Consider the following 14,070-nt stretch of genomic DNA (forward strand, 5'->3'; position numbering starts at 1 on the left):
ACAATATTACTGAGAGAAGTACCAGTTCCCGCACAACACCAACACTACTCGTCTCAAAGAAAAGAGCAGATGGGGCAAAATGCTTTTTTGTGACTATCATTACCTTAAAAACCATACAAATCAAACAATGGGAAATCCAGGATGGAATGTAACGATACCAGAGAAGGAAAGTAGCTACTCACCATACAGCGGAGATGCTGAGTCGTGATAGGCACAATAAAAAGATACACACAATCATAGGTTTCGGCCATTAAGGCCTTTGTCAGCAGTAGACACACACACACAGGTAGTGTAGTTTCACCTCTCTGAGACTGCAGACGTGTGTGCAAGTTACGCTTGCATGAGTGTGTGTGTGTGTGTGTGTGTGTGTGTGTGTGTGTGTGTGTGTGTGTGTGTGTGTGTGTGTCTACTGCTGACAAAGGCGTTAATGGCCGAAAGCTATGATTGTGTGCATCTTTTTATTGTGCTTATTGTGACTAAGCATCTCCACTATATGGTGAGTAGCAACTTTCTTTCTTTAATAAACAAACAGTTACAGATGCTTATCCAATCCTGAATACAACAGAAACTTTCGACGATCTAAGGAGATGCAGATATTTTTCCGAGAGGATTGCCGATAGATGGAATTTGCAGTCCTGTCAGGACATCATCAGTATCTTCATTTGCAATTTGGACTGAAAAACACATCAACCACTTTTGAGTGCCACAATAAGGGGTACTGTGATGACTTAAACCTAGACAATGTATGGTGTATTTAGATGTGTGTTTAAGGAGCTGCACACTGTGCACCTAACAGTCAGTTTAGAAAGGAGTTACTTCACACTAGTAATAGTACAGCATTTAGGACACATTTTGAGGTGGTCCAGAGGACCCCAAGCTAATAAAAGCAATACAGGATTTTCCGGCACTATGTACAGTAAAACAGTTGCAGTCTTTCTTCAACTTGGCGAATTATTTTCGAAAGATTGTACCAAAATTTGCAGAAATATTACAGCCGCTTACTCACCTATTCAAGGAACAAGTGAAGTTTACTGATAAGCAGAATGCGAACATATGTTCTGTCAGCTGAAAGAATAGTTAACTACTGACTGAATACTAGTTTTCCCAAACTATGTGAAGGCATTTGTGTCATCCTGTAATGTGAGCAATCATGCACTCAGCTGTATATTAAGTGGGGCGAAAATTGGGAATTTTGAAGTGTGTGGGGCCAGTACCAAATAGGACTAACAGGAGAAATATGATGATGTTTGGTTTGTGTGATGCGCAGCTACGCAGTCATCAGTGCCCATACAAAGTCCCAATTTTTTCACAGTCCAATTTTTACACACTCTGATCGAGCAACTGTCACGAATGATGATGACGATGATGAATTGATGAGGAAAACACAAACACCCAATCCCCGGGCAGAGAAAATCCCCAACCCATCTGGGAATTGAACCCGGGACCCAGTGATCCAGCGGCAGCAACGCTATCCACTAGACGAAAAGCTGCTGACAACAGGAGAAATAGAATGTATACAGGGAAGAGCAGCTCTAATGGTCACAGGTCTGTTTGACCTGTGGGAGAGTGTCACAGAGATGCTAGAGAAACTGAACTGGCAGATCCTTGAAGACAGCCATAGTCTATCCCGACAAAGCCTACTTACAAAGTTTGAAGAATCACCATTAAATGATTATTCTAGGAATATACTACAAGCCCCTGATCATCGCTCACTTGGAGATCGTGGGGACAAGATTAGAATAATTACAGCACACACAGAGGCATTTAAACAATCATTCTTCTCACACTCTATATGTGAATGTAATAAGAAGAAACTCTAATAACTTGTACAATGGTAAGTTCCCTTTGCCAAGCATTTCACAATGGTTTGCAAGGTGTAAATGTAGATGCAGTAGTCAAGAAGTAGTCAGGAGAGAACATACGGTCCCTTCTACCTCACAAGAGTTGATAAAAGAGGAAAAGGACTACTCAACATCAGAAAAAGAGAAGCTAAGTTAAATATACAGCATAGAATATTTTAGGCATTGTTTGTATGGGCGATAATTCAAGGTGATAATAGATCATGCTATGAAATGGCTATTTGGTTTAAAAGATCAACTGAGCTAGTTAATGCGCTGGATACTAAAACTCAATGAATTCGAGTTTGTGGTATTCATATGGAAATGCCAAAGGGCTGAGATGGAAAGATTGTGCAATATGGCAAATGGGTTCTACCTCTGCAGAGTGTCAGAAGGTGCAAGCAGCTCATGCAGATTGCAAGCTATTCACAATGCAAGCACACCATGCACGATGGGGTGCTATGAAAACAGACAAAACTCTGATCTCATATTTTGGTATATTGAGAAATGAAGTGTTACAAAAGGCACTTGACCATGTTTTAGAAAGGCATGGAGTTATAGAAAAACATATAACGTGTAGTCAAACAATATTTGTGAAGAATACATAAACCGGGCAGAACAGTATGTAGCAAACTGTGATAACATGTTCACAAAAAACTGAATTATGTCATTAGCACATTCCGTTGCAAAGATTACCAGAGGTTAGCAAACTGTTTGAATTGATTGGTTCAGACATCTTAGGTCCTTTTGGGCACACACTGCATGGAAAAGTTGAGTGTTAACAATAACATATCATTTATCGCTCTTCATAGAAATGACAGCTACTCCAAATCAAACAAGCCGCAAGCCACGGTCAATAAAAGTTCGGTACTCAGAGATGCTGAGAATGGAGGTACTAACTTTATATAAGGACTCATAAAGCAACTTTATTGTTTGGTGTGAATTCATAAATTAAGAACAAGTGCGTTACACCTGCAAGCAAATGGCATAACTGAAAAGGTTCACAGAATGATAGGGAAGGTGTTTTGTTACTGTCAATAGTCATCATAATGACTGGAATACACAATTACCTTATATAGCGACAGCATACAATTCAAAAATTAACAGAAGTACAGGTCTATCACCTCACAAGGCAGTGTATGGATGGAAGATGTCATCACTATTTGAGATGGAGAAACCCAGACTGCATCAGTGCAGGATTAAGCCAAGTTGAAACTTCCTGGCAGATTAAAATTATGTGCCCGACCGAGACTCGAACTCGGGACCTTCGCCTTTCGCGGGCAAGTGCTCTACCATCTGAGCTACCGAAGCACGACTCACGCCCGGTACTCACAGCTTTACTTCTGCCAGTATCCGTCTCCTACCTTCCAAACTTTACAGAAGCTCTCCTGCGAACCTTGCAGAACTAGCACACCTGAAAGAAAGGATACTGCGGAGACATGGCTTAGCCACAGCCTGGGGGATGTTTCCAGAATGAGATTTTCACTCTGCAGCGGAGTTTGCGCTGATATTAAACTTCCTGGCAGATTAAAACTGTGTGCCCGACCGAGACTCGAACTCGGGACCTTTGCCTTTCGCGGACAAGTGCTCTACCACCTGAGCTACCGAAGCACGACTCACGCCCGGTACTCACAGCTTTACCTCTGCAGTATTCTGTAGTATTCATGCCAGTTGAATACTACAGCAGCTAGCACTAAGCCAGGGCAATGTGAATTTCATCTTCAGAAATTTTCACAGTCTTGATCGTCGCTTACGTGCCCTTTGTCCACCACTGTCAGAAAGCTGCCCACCCAGTCGACACCCCAATCCATTACCTCCTAATCTGGTGGACTGACCACAAGGTTTAACTGAAGTGACGGAACATTCTGGGTGTAGCAGACACCATACAACATGTTATGAAGCAGAAGAAGAAGAAGACAATGTACAACATGTGAAGACTTGTGTGAGGGAGAGTGGATTGCATGGGCAGAGGGAAAACTGGCAAGACAGTAGTTGGGGGGTTGGGGTTCTTTGGGGGAACAGACCAACAGCGAGTTCATCGGTCTCATCGGATTAGGGAAGGAAGTCGGCCGTGCCCTTTCAGAGGAACCATCCCAGCATTTTCCTGGAGCGATTTAGGGAAATCACGGAAAACCTAAATCAGGATGGCTGGACGCAAGACAGTAGTACCATGTTGTTTTAGTAGTTGACAGGTTCAGCACAGCCTGCAATGTGGAGCCCTGAATTCAACCAGTCAAGAGGTATGCTGGCCAGACACCGATATAATTCTGTAGTTGGGCACTGCAACTGCAATGTGGCTTTCTACTGCCAGTGTTGGGCTAGACTGTTACATGGTGCAGCACAACATTTCACTTTCACAGACAGCTATGCAACTGAATCACAACATTGTCATAATACATCCAGGTGAAGGGAGAATAAATGCTCTCTGCTCAGGCGGTAGCAGGATTCCTTTGGTACCAAGCATTTGACCAACACAGCGTTTGCTTAGATCACTCGTCAAATGTGCAGCTCACTTACTACAGCCACAATGATCAGCATCTGCAACTTGGCAAAGTCGTTGATCTATGAGCCATCAGCTAGCCATGATGGTTGCATGCTTCAGACTGGATCTGCTGAGCCAAGGTCACTCCACAGATGCCATCACCACACACTGTAGCTGGTCTAAGAGGCTCCTGGGTTTGACTTACGGTGCCAGCATGTTCCCACCAGCTGCACAGGGCGGTATGTGGTGTTCACTGAATGCCAGTCCAGCTGCAATGCCTTGAACAGGTGTGCAGTGTTCACTGAATGCCAGCCCAGCTGCAATGTTATGAAGATGACACCTGATTTCTGTCAGCAAGAGGGCCGTCACCACCAGCTGCTGTAACGCTGCTGCAGCATTGTATAGAGTCAGTATATGCTTCTCGCTGCCTACTAGCCTTGTGTGGCTCCTCGGCTGCTATCATCAAGTGCTGTATGAAAAGTAACTAATGATAAAGTATATCCCTTTTAAGAGAACATTCTCGACTCTGTGCTCACCGCCATGGTGCTGGAGAATCCATCTGACTGCTTCCTGCAAATTATCATGACAATCAAGAGGCAACACTGGTGCCAGCCAAATGTAATGGTTCTTTATATAATAGATTTTAGGCCCACAAAAGGATAGAATTTACTGAGGTACTAATTATGAAGCAATTTCTATCCTCTAATTTTGTGTGATCTTCCACGGCAGAGTGTTCTCAATAACAGGATAAATTTGTAAAGATCAAAGTCCCCATGAATAGTGTTAGTTAAAATCCACATCACAATTACAAAGAGAGTCACAATTCATTAATCTGCACAGTTGTCTGGAGTTGATAACAACATTTAGCTAATTAGTCTCTGCACTGTGCAAGCATGCTCTGTTCTCCAACAATTATTTCTGTTTAGTAGCTGATTGAGAGCAATCTATTATTTAAAGTGATGAATTGAAGTCCTTATATCACAGAAGTTCAGTTTTGCAAACTTTAACCAACACTTATGAAAAGTTGGCATTTTTCTGTCTTTTCATTTCAGTAATAACAGTCCAGCAACTGAATTACTTGCACACTGTCATACTTGTACCAAAATAATGATTTTTTTTAAGGGGACAAACTTACTTTAGCGTGCTAATAATGTGATGCAATAAAGCACTGTATAATTGAAGCACTTGAGTGGTCAAAAGGCTTTTGTGTGTGTGTGTGTGTGTGTGTGTGTGTGTGTGTGTGTGTGTGTGTGTGTGTGTGTTTTACTTAAGTGCAAAGAATGTTTATGTACTACTGACCTATTAATGCCTCACTTAGATACTGAGTAGTTATTTTACCATTTGCTTTAGTTGTACTCTATCCAGGACTTTGCAGTATAATTTTAAATGCATGAGACGAGGTACTCCAGTGAAAAATCTTGGTCATAAGCTAACATGAGGTTAGTACAAAAATGCATGCTTGTTCAGATTAGACTAATTATTTATAGCTGTAGAATGTATATGTCACTGTATGTACCATCAATATTTTCCACTACTTTCCCAATCACAGGCATCCTGGAGAAGCAATAAATGTACATATAATTTAATTTGTTAATACAATAGTTGTTTAACTTATTTAACTAATTCTTTATGAAACAAAAATGACTTATTTTCATTGTTTGTCTTTATCATTGCTATCTTCTTCTTCTTCTTTTTCATCTTCATCAATAAGGACACTGTATATTGCAGGGATTCTCACTCTCAAAATAACAAAAGCTCATTTTCTAATCCAAGTCACGCAACATACTTCCAGCACTAAACATTTTGCATAATAATTACACCATTGAAGTACGTGGGGTACCAGCAACACTTCTTGTCATTTACCATCCACAAATTAACCAGAAAACATGAAAAAGTTCATGTCACAAACCTTACAATAATTTGCAAAGTACATATGTGTAAGTAGAAGGAGAAGTTAATCCAATTTATAGACAAGCTGTCCATTACCACTTTTCCATTTGTTAACACTTCATACTTTGGTTTAATGGACCCTTGTCTTTAATTATTTTTTGCTAGCTCCCTAAATGTTTTATTCTCTCCATTTTCTCTCTATCTCCACAAGAAGGAACTTGCTGGATGTAAAACCTTCAATCTCAATGTTTACTACTGAGTGTAAATATTTCACTTCTTTTCAACAAATATATTTTTCTTTGATCATTATCACAATGGAAGTTTGTGTGTTCAACTTATCTTTTCATTCTATACAAATGAATGGAAGTATGTTAACATTCACAAGAATACATTTCCTACACTTTTTCATAAATAGCTTGAATGTTACAGCTTTGTAGCACATTGTTTATATAAGAACTGCAGCAGAATGGTAACTTTGTGAACAACTGAAGGATATAAACTGTCAGATGAGACTTACTTGTAAAAATCTCCACATAGCACTCCTGGTACTGGGAGTGATTTCAGAGCTGATGGTTGGAAACTTTTTGGCTTCAGAGGAGCTCCCTTAAACGAAATTACCAAATGTTACACTTGATATGAGACAATGATTATTTAATGCAAGACAAAGAAAGAACACACAGAAGTGGGAGCTAATTTACAACATCTGCAAAATAAATTATAGAACTCGAAGCATATTCATTTGTGAAATTACAAATCTTGGGTGCTTCAGCAACAGATTTAAATTTTTATTTCTATTTCTATTTCTTGCACAATGAAGGACTGTGTAAATTCTCTGTGAGGGAACAGAGATTAGATTAGATTAGATTAGATTAGTTTTTCGTTTCATAGATCCATGCTGAGGAGATCCTCGTAGATGTGGAACATGTTAACTTTTTTTTAATTTTATTTTTTTATTTTTTAGCTGAAGTAACAATACTAATAGTATGAATATATACAATACATCATTTGTTTCTATTAAAAAATTCGTCAATGGAGTAGGAGTTGGCCACTAGTAAGTCTTTCAGGCTCCTTTTAAATTGGTCTTTATTTGTAACTAAATTTTTTATGTTTGCTGGCAAATTATTGAAGATGAGTGTTCCTGAGTAGCGGACCCCTTTTTGAACTAAAGTAAGCGCTTTTAAGTCTTTGTGCAGATCATTTTTGTTCCTGGTATTGTATGTATGAACTGAGCTGTTTGTTGGAAAAAGAGATATATTATTTCGGACAAATTTCATTAAGGAGTAAATATCTGAGAGGCAGTGGTTAGTATACCCAGTTCTTTGAAGAGGTTTCTACATGACGACCGTGAATTTACTCCATAAATAATACGTATTACACGCTTTTGGACTCTGAAAACTTTTTTTTGACTTGAAGAGTTATCCCAAAATATTATACCATATGACATTATGGAATGAAAGTAGGCAAAGTATGCAAGCTTTTTCATTTTTATGTTGCCTATGTCTGCTAACACTCAAATTGCAAATACAGATTTGTTAAGGCGTTTCTGCAGTCCTGTGGTGTGCTCCTCCCAAATGAATTTATTATCAAGTTGTAATCCCAGGAATTTAAGACTGTCAACCTCTCCTTCATACTTTATGCATAACTGGGTGGAACCTCTTACAGGTTCTGAATTGTATGTAGTAAGTCTTTTCAAAGTTTAATGTCAATGAGTTGACTTTAAACCATTTATTAATATCCATGAAAATATCATTAGCAGATCTTTCTAGAACTACACTCGACATACTATTTATTGCAATACTTGTGTCATCTGCAAACAAAACGAACTCTGCTTCTGGCAGTGTAACTGTTGAGAGATCATTAATGTACACAATAAAAAGCAATGACCCCAAGATGGATCTTTGTGGGACACCACATGTAATTTCTTCCCATTCTGATGATGACTGATGACTTAATTCACTAGTCCCTTGTACTGACACCCTTTGTTTCCTGTTAGCGAGGTACGACTTGAACCATTTTGAAGCACTGCCTGTGACACCATAGAATTCTAATTTATTTAAAAGGATGTTGTGGTTCACACAATCAAATGCTTTGACAAATCACACAAAATACCTCCTGCTTGTAATTTGTTATTTAATGAATTAAGTACATTTTCACTGTAGGTGTAAATAGCCTTCTCGATATCAGAACCCTTCAGAAATCCAAACTGTGTTCTTGATAGTATGGTATTTGTGGTCAGATGGTTGAGAAGCTGCCTGTACATTACTTTTCCTAAAATTTTTGAGAATGTTGGCAAAACTTGAATCGGTCTTTAGTTTGATGGTGTCTCTTTATCCCATTTCTTGAATAGAGGCTTAACATCTGCGTATTTTAGCCAGTCAGGAAATGTCCCAGTTATTATTGACTGGTTACACAAGTAACTTAGAATTGTACTAAACTCACAAGAACATGCCTTAATTAACTTTGTTGATATTTCATTGTAACCACTAGAATGCTTTGTTTTCAAAGATTTCATTATAGAAATTATTTCTTTTGGTGAAGTGAGTGACATATTCATGTAGCTGAAGCTATTTGTAAAGGCTAGTTTCAGATATTCAAGGGCATTATTTACTGATCCTGACAATCCCAATAGTTGTTAAGTTCTTGGCGACTTCTGCTTATTGCTCTTCACTGTTACTTCTGCTTATTGCTCTTCACTTCCACTGACTGATGCTCTAACTGAACAGCACCCAAATTGAATAGAATGAATTCAATAAAGGAAGACAATGGTTTGGCATCCAATGGATAAATTAATTAGACATGCAGCAAAAACTCAGATAAACCAAGGATGAGCAAATAATAAGGCGCGATCTTTTCAAAGGAAGCATCCTGGTATCAGGCATCTCAGCCCAGGGAACCTCAATCTTGATGTGTGGACAAATAATTGAATGCAATTCTAGCGACTTAAGATATGCATCACCTCACTCATTCAAGAGTAATGGGGAGGAAAAGTACACGGAGTCATTATATGAGTTCTGAATAGCAGCCTAGTAACTTTGAAAGCCCTCAAGAGAGCATGGAACTGGACTTTGGCTACCAGTCATAGCACCAGCCACTAGAGGTAGCTTCTCCTGATGCAGCACTGTACACTATTCTGGCAGCCAATTACAGCTTGTGGCTGCCCTATAAGTTCCACTATAGCACGACCTGGGAGTCAGTAGTGTATTTTTAGCTTCACTATCGTCTCACTGTGCAAGCAGACTGTTGGTTCTTTGTCTCCCCTTTCATAACATCTCAGGTTTTATCTCTCTGGATTATTCATTGGACTTTTTCGCTGTAGTGCCATCTCCACATGTCCGTTTTCTCACCGATTGTCTTTTCTGTTCGTTCTGTCACTAAATTTTGACAGACTCAGATGTGTGAGCTCAATCTCATCACTTTTTCTTTTGAGTCATTGCCAACATTCAGTCAAATCTCAGTCACAATAATTGGTGACAAGGTAGGAGGTTGGCAAAGTACCATGGAATAAAAGTTAGTGAAACTTTTGGAACAGCAATGGCTACTACTGGAGCAGCACTGCAACAGCAGCTTCACCAACAACAATGATAACATCAGCAGCAAAATGAGTTCCTTCATCTAGAAATTCGGCTTCTGAAGGATGAACTGCATATACAGCTTACAACCCAAAACAGGGAGTGATCACTTCTGACCCACAGAGAGGTCCATCTATGTTTTTGCCATTTAATGATGAGAGGACTGGGACACATATTTACAGCAGCTGCAACAGTACTTCACTGCCTTTCATATCAGATATAATAGTCTCCAACAGTCACTCTTCCTTGCTTGGCCTTCTCCACCGCAGTTTTTTAAGAACTTCCTCTCTCAAATTCTGTCAGCTTCAAAATCTGAGGAGCGTGTATGTTAATTTCAAAATATTATCCGTAAAGATTCCATGTGGGTGCATCAGGACTTGAATTTCATCAGAACCATAAATAACCTAATCAGTTGTATCATTCCTGGGTGACTGATTTACAAGGATTATGTTGCTCGTGTTAATGTAGCATGTAAATCCTTACACAGACACTTCAATCAGAGACATGCGTCAGCCCTTACACTGAATCACCACCATGGGAAGATATTTTGACAATAGCACACTTTTTCAAAAATGCGCTGGCAGCAAATGAGAAACTCATGGCCTGACTGCCAATAGCATTGGTCCAGATGCTACATTGCACCCAAAAAACTTGGAATACTTGTAAACCAGTTCCTCGCGTTAACATTTAATAATACCAAGTATCAATGTTGCCTTGAACAGCCAGTCATATCATGTAAGCATATGCTGTGGAAACTTCTGTCTTGCCCAGACTGCTTCACAACGCACCCACATGCTGCGTGTCTGGATCACTAGGCACACTGCTCCTGTTGTGGAAAAGATAGGTGTCTTTGATCACTCTGTCATAGACAGTCAGGATCAACAAATCCATTTCCCTGGATGCATCAAAGGACAATAGCCAGGTGATTCTTTCACTAATAAGCAATTTATAAACCTCGCAATGGGGAAAGAAGATTTCTGTTTCCAGTTGAATAAAGAGGCAACATGTACTTTGGTAAACCTCCAAATGTAAGCTCATTTAGGTTCTCCAGAGCTATCTCCGCCAACAGTACGTGGGTAGCATAGGTGACAGTTCAGTTTTCATCATCCCAGCCTACAAGGAAGTTGTACGGCTGATATGCTATTTTTTGTTGATAGTAGTAAATCAGCCAGAAACATCTTCAGTTTGTGTGCCTTCTCACTGTTTGGATTCAGGTCATATCTAATAGGGTTCCCTTCCAGGAACTTCATGTCCTCTGCACCCCATTCATATCTATGATGGAACTTGGTCTGGGATACGTCATAGATTTCCAGGCTCATATTCCATGCGATCAGACGTAGTGTCCTATTTCCACCAAGTATGGTCCATTTTGGCCTCCATAAGACAACCATTAAGCGGGAGCTTTATAAAATCCAAGGGGCTGGGTTGCCTGGACTACTTTAAACAAGCACTTGGACTACACCGCTGGTGGCAGTAAAGAAATCAAATGGTCCCCCCTCCAGGCATGTGGAAACTTTAAATCAAAAGTCAATGCCCAGGCACAAGTAGAAAAATACCCTATACCTCGTCTAGAAGACCACCTCCCAAAGATTGTCGAGGAGACTATTTTTCTAAGATCGATCTCGCTGACACATATTTACAAATACTACTACACAAAGTCACAGAACATCAGAGTTATTGATGTTTTGAAATTTTATAATCACTATTTCTCAAAACCTATTTGACTTAACGGCCTAAAATTTTTACCATCTCGTTCCTTATAAGCTTTAAAAATATATGCCATTTGACCAAATTCATAAAAATGCTAAATTTTTCTAAATTATTAAAATTTCAAAACTGCACATTTCTTTGTGTTGAAAGAAAAAAGTATGTCCGTCATACAGTATTTGTTAATGTGTGTGCCAATATTCATGATGGTATTCTAAAAGGAACATATCGAAATAAATTTTATTTAACTGCAATTTGATTTCTTAACTGTGTGGCAAAAACGGATGGTTTACAGGCTGGTTGATAGAGACAGTGATGGCAAGCTTGTATATAATCAAAAAAGATTAAATTTAAAAACCTAAGAGAAGAATACAAACATTTCAAATGAAACTACCTGCAGGTCCAAATTGGATTCTCAAAAACTGCGTAATTTAGGGCAAAAAATTGTATTATATGTGAACTTAGTGCAACAAATCCTTTTTGCACTTGGACAGCAAATCACAATGTGAAATTGATGATAGTCGGAGCAAACTTGAGCAACATTACCATAGTGGAATATGGAGGCTCATATGAACATTTCTTGTCCAAAATTGCGTGCAACCCACCAAATACTACACAGTCCAGAAAAGAATGTGATTACTGCCCTAAGTAAACTGCTTTTAAAAATGCCTTAATATCTGTGCTTGAAGAGGAAATGATAGGCAACATAACTTGCAAGCAGTGGATTACTGTTGATCACTGTATGTTTCAAAATGTAACAAAATCAACAGATTAATTTGTGAAAGAAGGTAGGAAGATTTTTCTGTTTAGCAAAAGTGACAAAAAGCGGATTACAGAGTATCTGAAGGCTCAAAACAAAAGTTTTGTCTTAAGTACAGATAGTGTTGAGGATCAGTGGACAAAGTTCAAAACGATCGTACAATATGCGTTAGATGAGTATGTGCCAAACAAGATCGTAAGAGATGGAAAAGAGCCACCGTGGTACAACAACCAAGTTAGAAAACTGATGCGGAAGCAAAGGGAACTTCACAGCAAACATAAACATAGCCAAAGCCTTGCAGACAAACAAAAATTACACGAAGCGAAATGTAGTGTGAGGAGGGCTATGCGAGAGGTGTTCAATGAATTCGAAAGTAAAGTTCTATGTACTGACTTGGCAGAAAATCCTAAGAAATTTTGGTGTTATGTCAAAGCGGTAGGTGGATCAAAACAAAATGTCCAGACACTCTGTGACAGAATGGTACTGAAACAGAGGATGACAGATTAAAGGCCGAAATACTAAATGTCTTTTTCCAAAGCTGTTTCACAGAGGAAGACTGCACTGTGGTTCCTTCTCTAGATTGTCGCACAGATGACAAAATGGTAGATATCGAAATAGACGACAGAGGGATAGAGAAACAATTAAAACCGCTCAAAAGAGGAAAGGCCGCTGGTCCTGATGGGATACCAGTTCGATTTTACACAGAGTACGCGAAGGAACTTGCCCCCCTTCCTGCAGCGATGTACCGAAGGTCTCTAGAAGAGCGAAGCGTTCCAGAGGATTGGAAAAGGGCAGAGGTCATCCCCGTTTTCAAGAAGGGACGTCGAACAGATGTGCAGAACTATAGACCTATATCTCTAACATCGATCAGTTGTAGAATTTTGGAACACGTATTATGTTCGAGTATAATGACTTTTCTGGAGACTAGAAATCTAATCTGTAGGAATCAGCATGGGTTTTGAAAAAGACGGTCGTGTGAAACCCAGCTCGCGCTATTCATCCACGAGACTCAGAGGGCCATAGACACGGGTTCACAGGTAGATGCCGTGTTTCTTGATTTCCGCAAGGCAATTGACACAGTTCCCCACAAACGTTTAATAAACAAAGTAAGAGCATACGGACTATCAGACCAATTGTGTGATTGGATTGAGGAGTTCCTAGATAAGAGAACACAGCATGTCATTCTCAATGGAGAGAAGTCTTCCGAAGTAAGAGTGATTTCAGGCATGCAGCAGGGGAGTGTCATAGGACCGTTGCTATTCACAATATGCATAAATGAACTCGTGGATGACATCGGAAGTTCACTGAGGCTTTTTGCAGATGATGCTGTGGTGTATCGAGAGGTTGCAACAATGGAAAATTGTACTGAAATGCAAGAGGATCTGCAGCGAATTGACGCATGGTGCAGGGAATGGCAATTCAATCTCAATGTAGACAAGCGTAATGTGCTGCGAATACATAGAAAGATAGATCCCTTATCATTTAGTTACAAAATAGCAGGTCAGCAACTGGAAGCAGTTAATTCCATAAATTATCTGGGAGTACGCATTAGGAGTGATTTAAAATGGAATGATCATATAAAGTTGATCGTCGGTAAAGCAGATGCCAGACTGCGATTCAATGGAAGAATCCTAAGGAAATGCAATCCAAAAACAAAGGAAGTAGGTTACAGTACGCTTGTTCGCCCACTGCTTGAATACTGCTCAGCAGTGTGGGATTCGTACCAGATAGGGTTGATAGAAGAGATAGAGAAGATCCAACGGAGAGCAGCGTACTTCGTTACAGGATCATTTAGTAATCGCGAAAGCGTTACGGAGATGATAG

At 39.6% G+C, this 14,070-nt stretch overlaps 1 protein-coding gene across 1 annotated transcript in view; it reads right to left on the bottom strand.

Annotated features, from left to right (window-relative positions):
• The window catches only part of LOC126343008 (Hermansky-Pudlak syndrome 1 protein homolog), a 232,838-nt gene that overhangs the window by 15,622 nt on the left and 203,146 nt on the right, over nt 1-14,070 (bottom strand). Inside the window, exon 9 of the mRNA XM_050001904.1 lies at nt 6,728-6,813. Within this exon, the coding sequence (XP_049857861.1) occupies nt 6,728-6,813 (86 nt within the window). The remainder of the gene's footprint in view (nt 1-6,727; nt 6,814-14,070) is intronic.

Source organism: Schistocerca gregaria, chromosome 1, assembly GCF_023897955.1.
Source record: "Schistocerca gregaria isolate iqSchGreg1 chromosome 1, iqSchGreg1.2, whole genome shotgun sequence".
In the NCBI taxonomy this organism is placed as follows: Eukaryota; Metazoa; Arthropoda; class Insecta; order Orthoptera; family Acrididae; genus Schistocerca; species Schistocerca gregaria.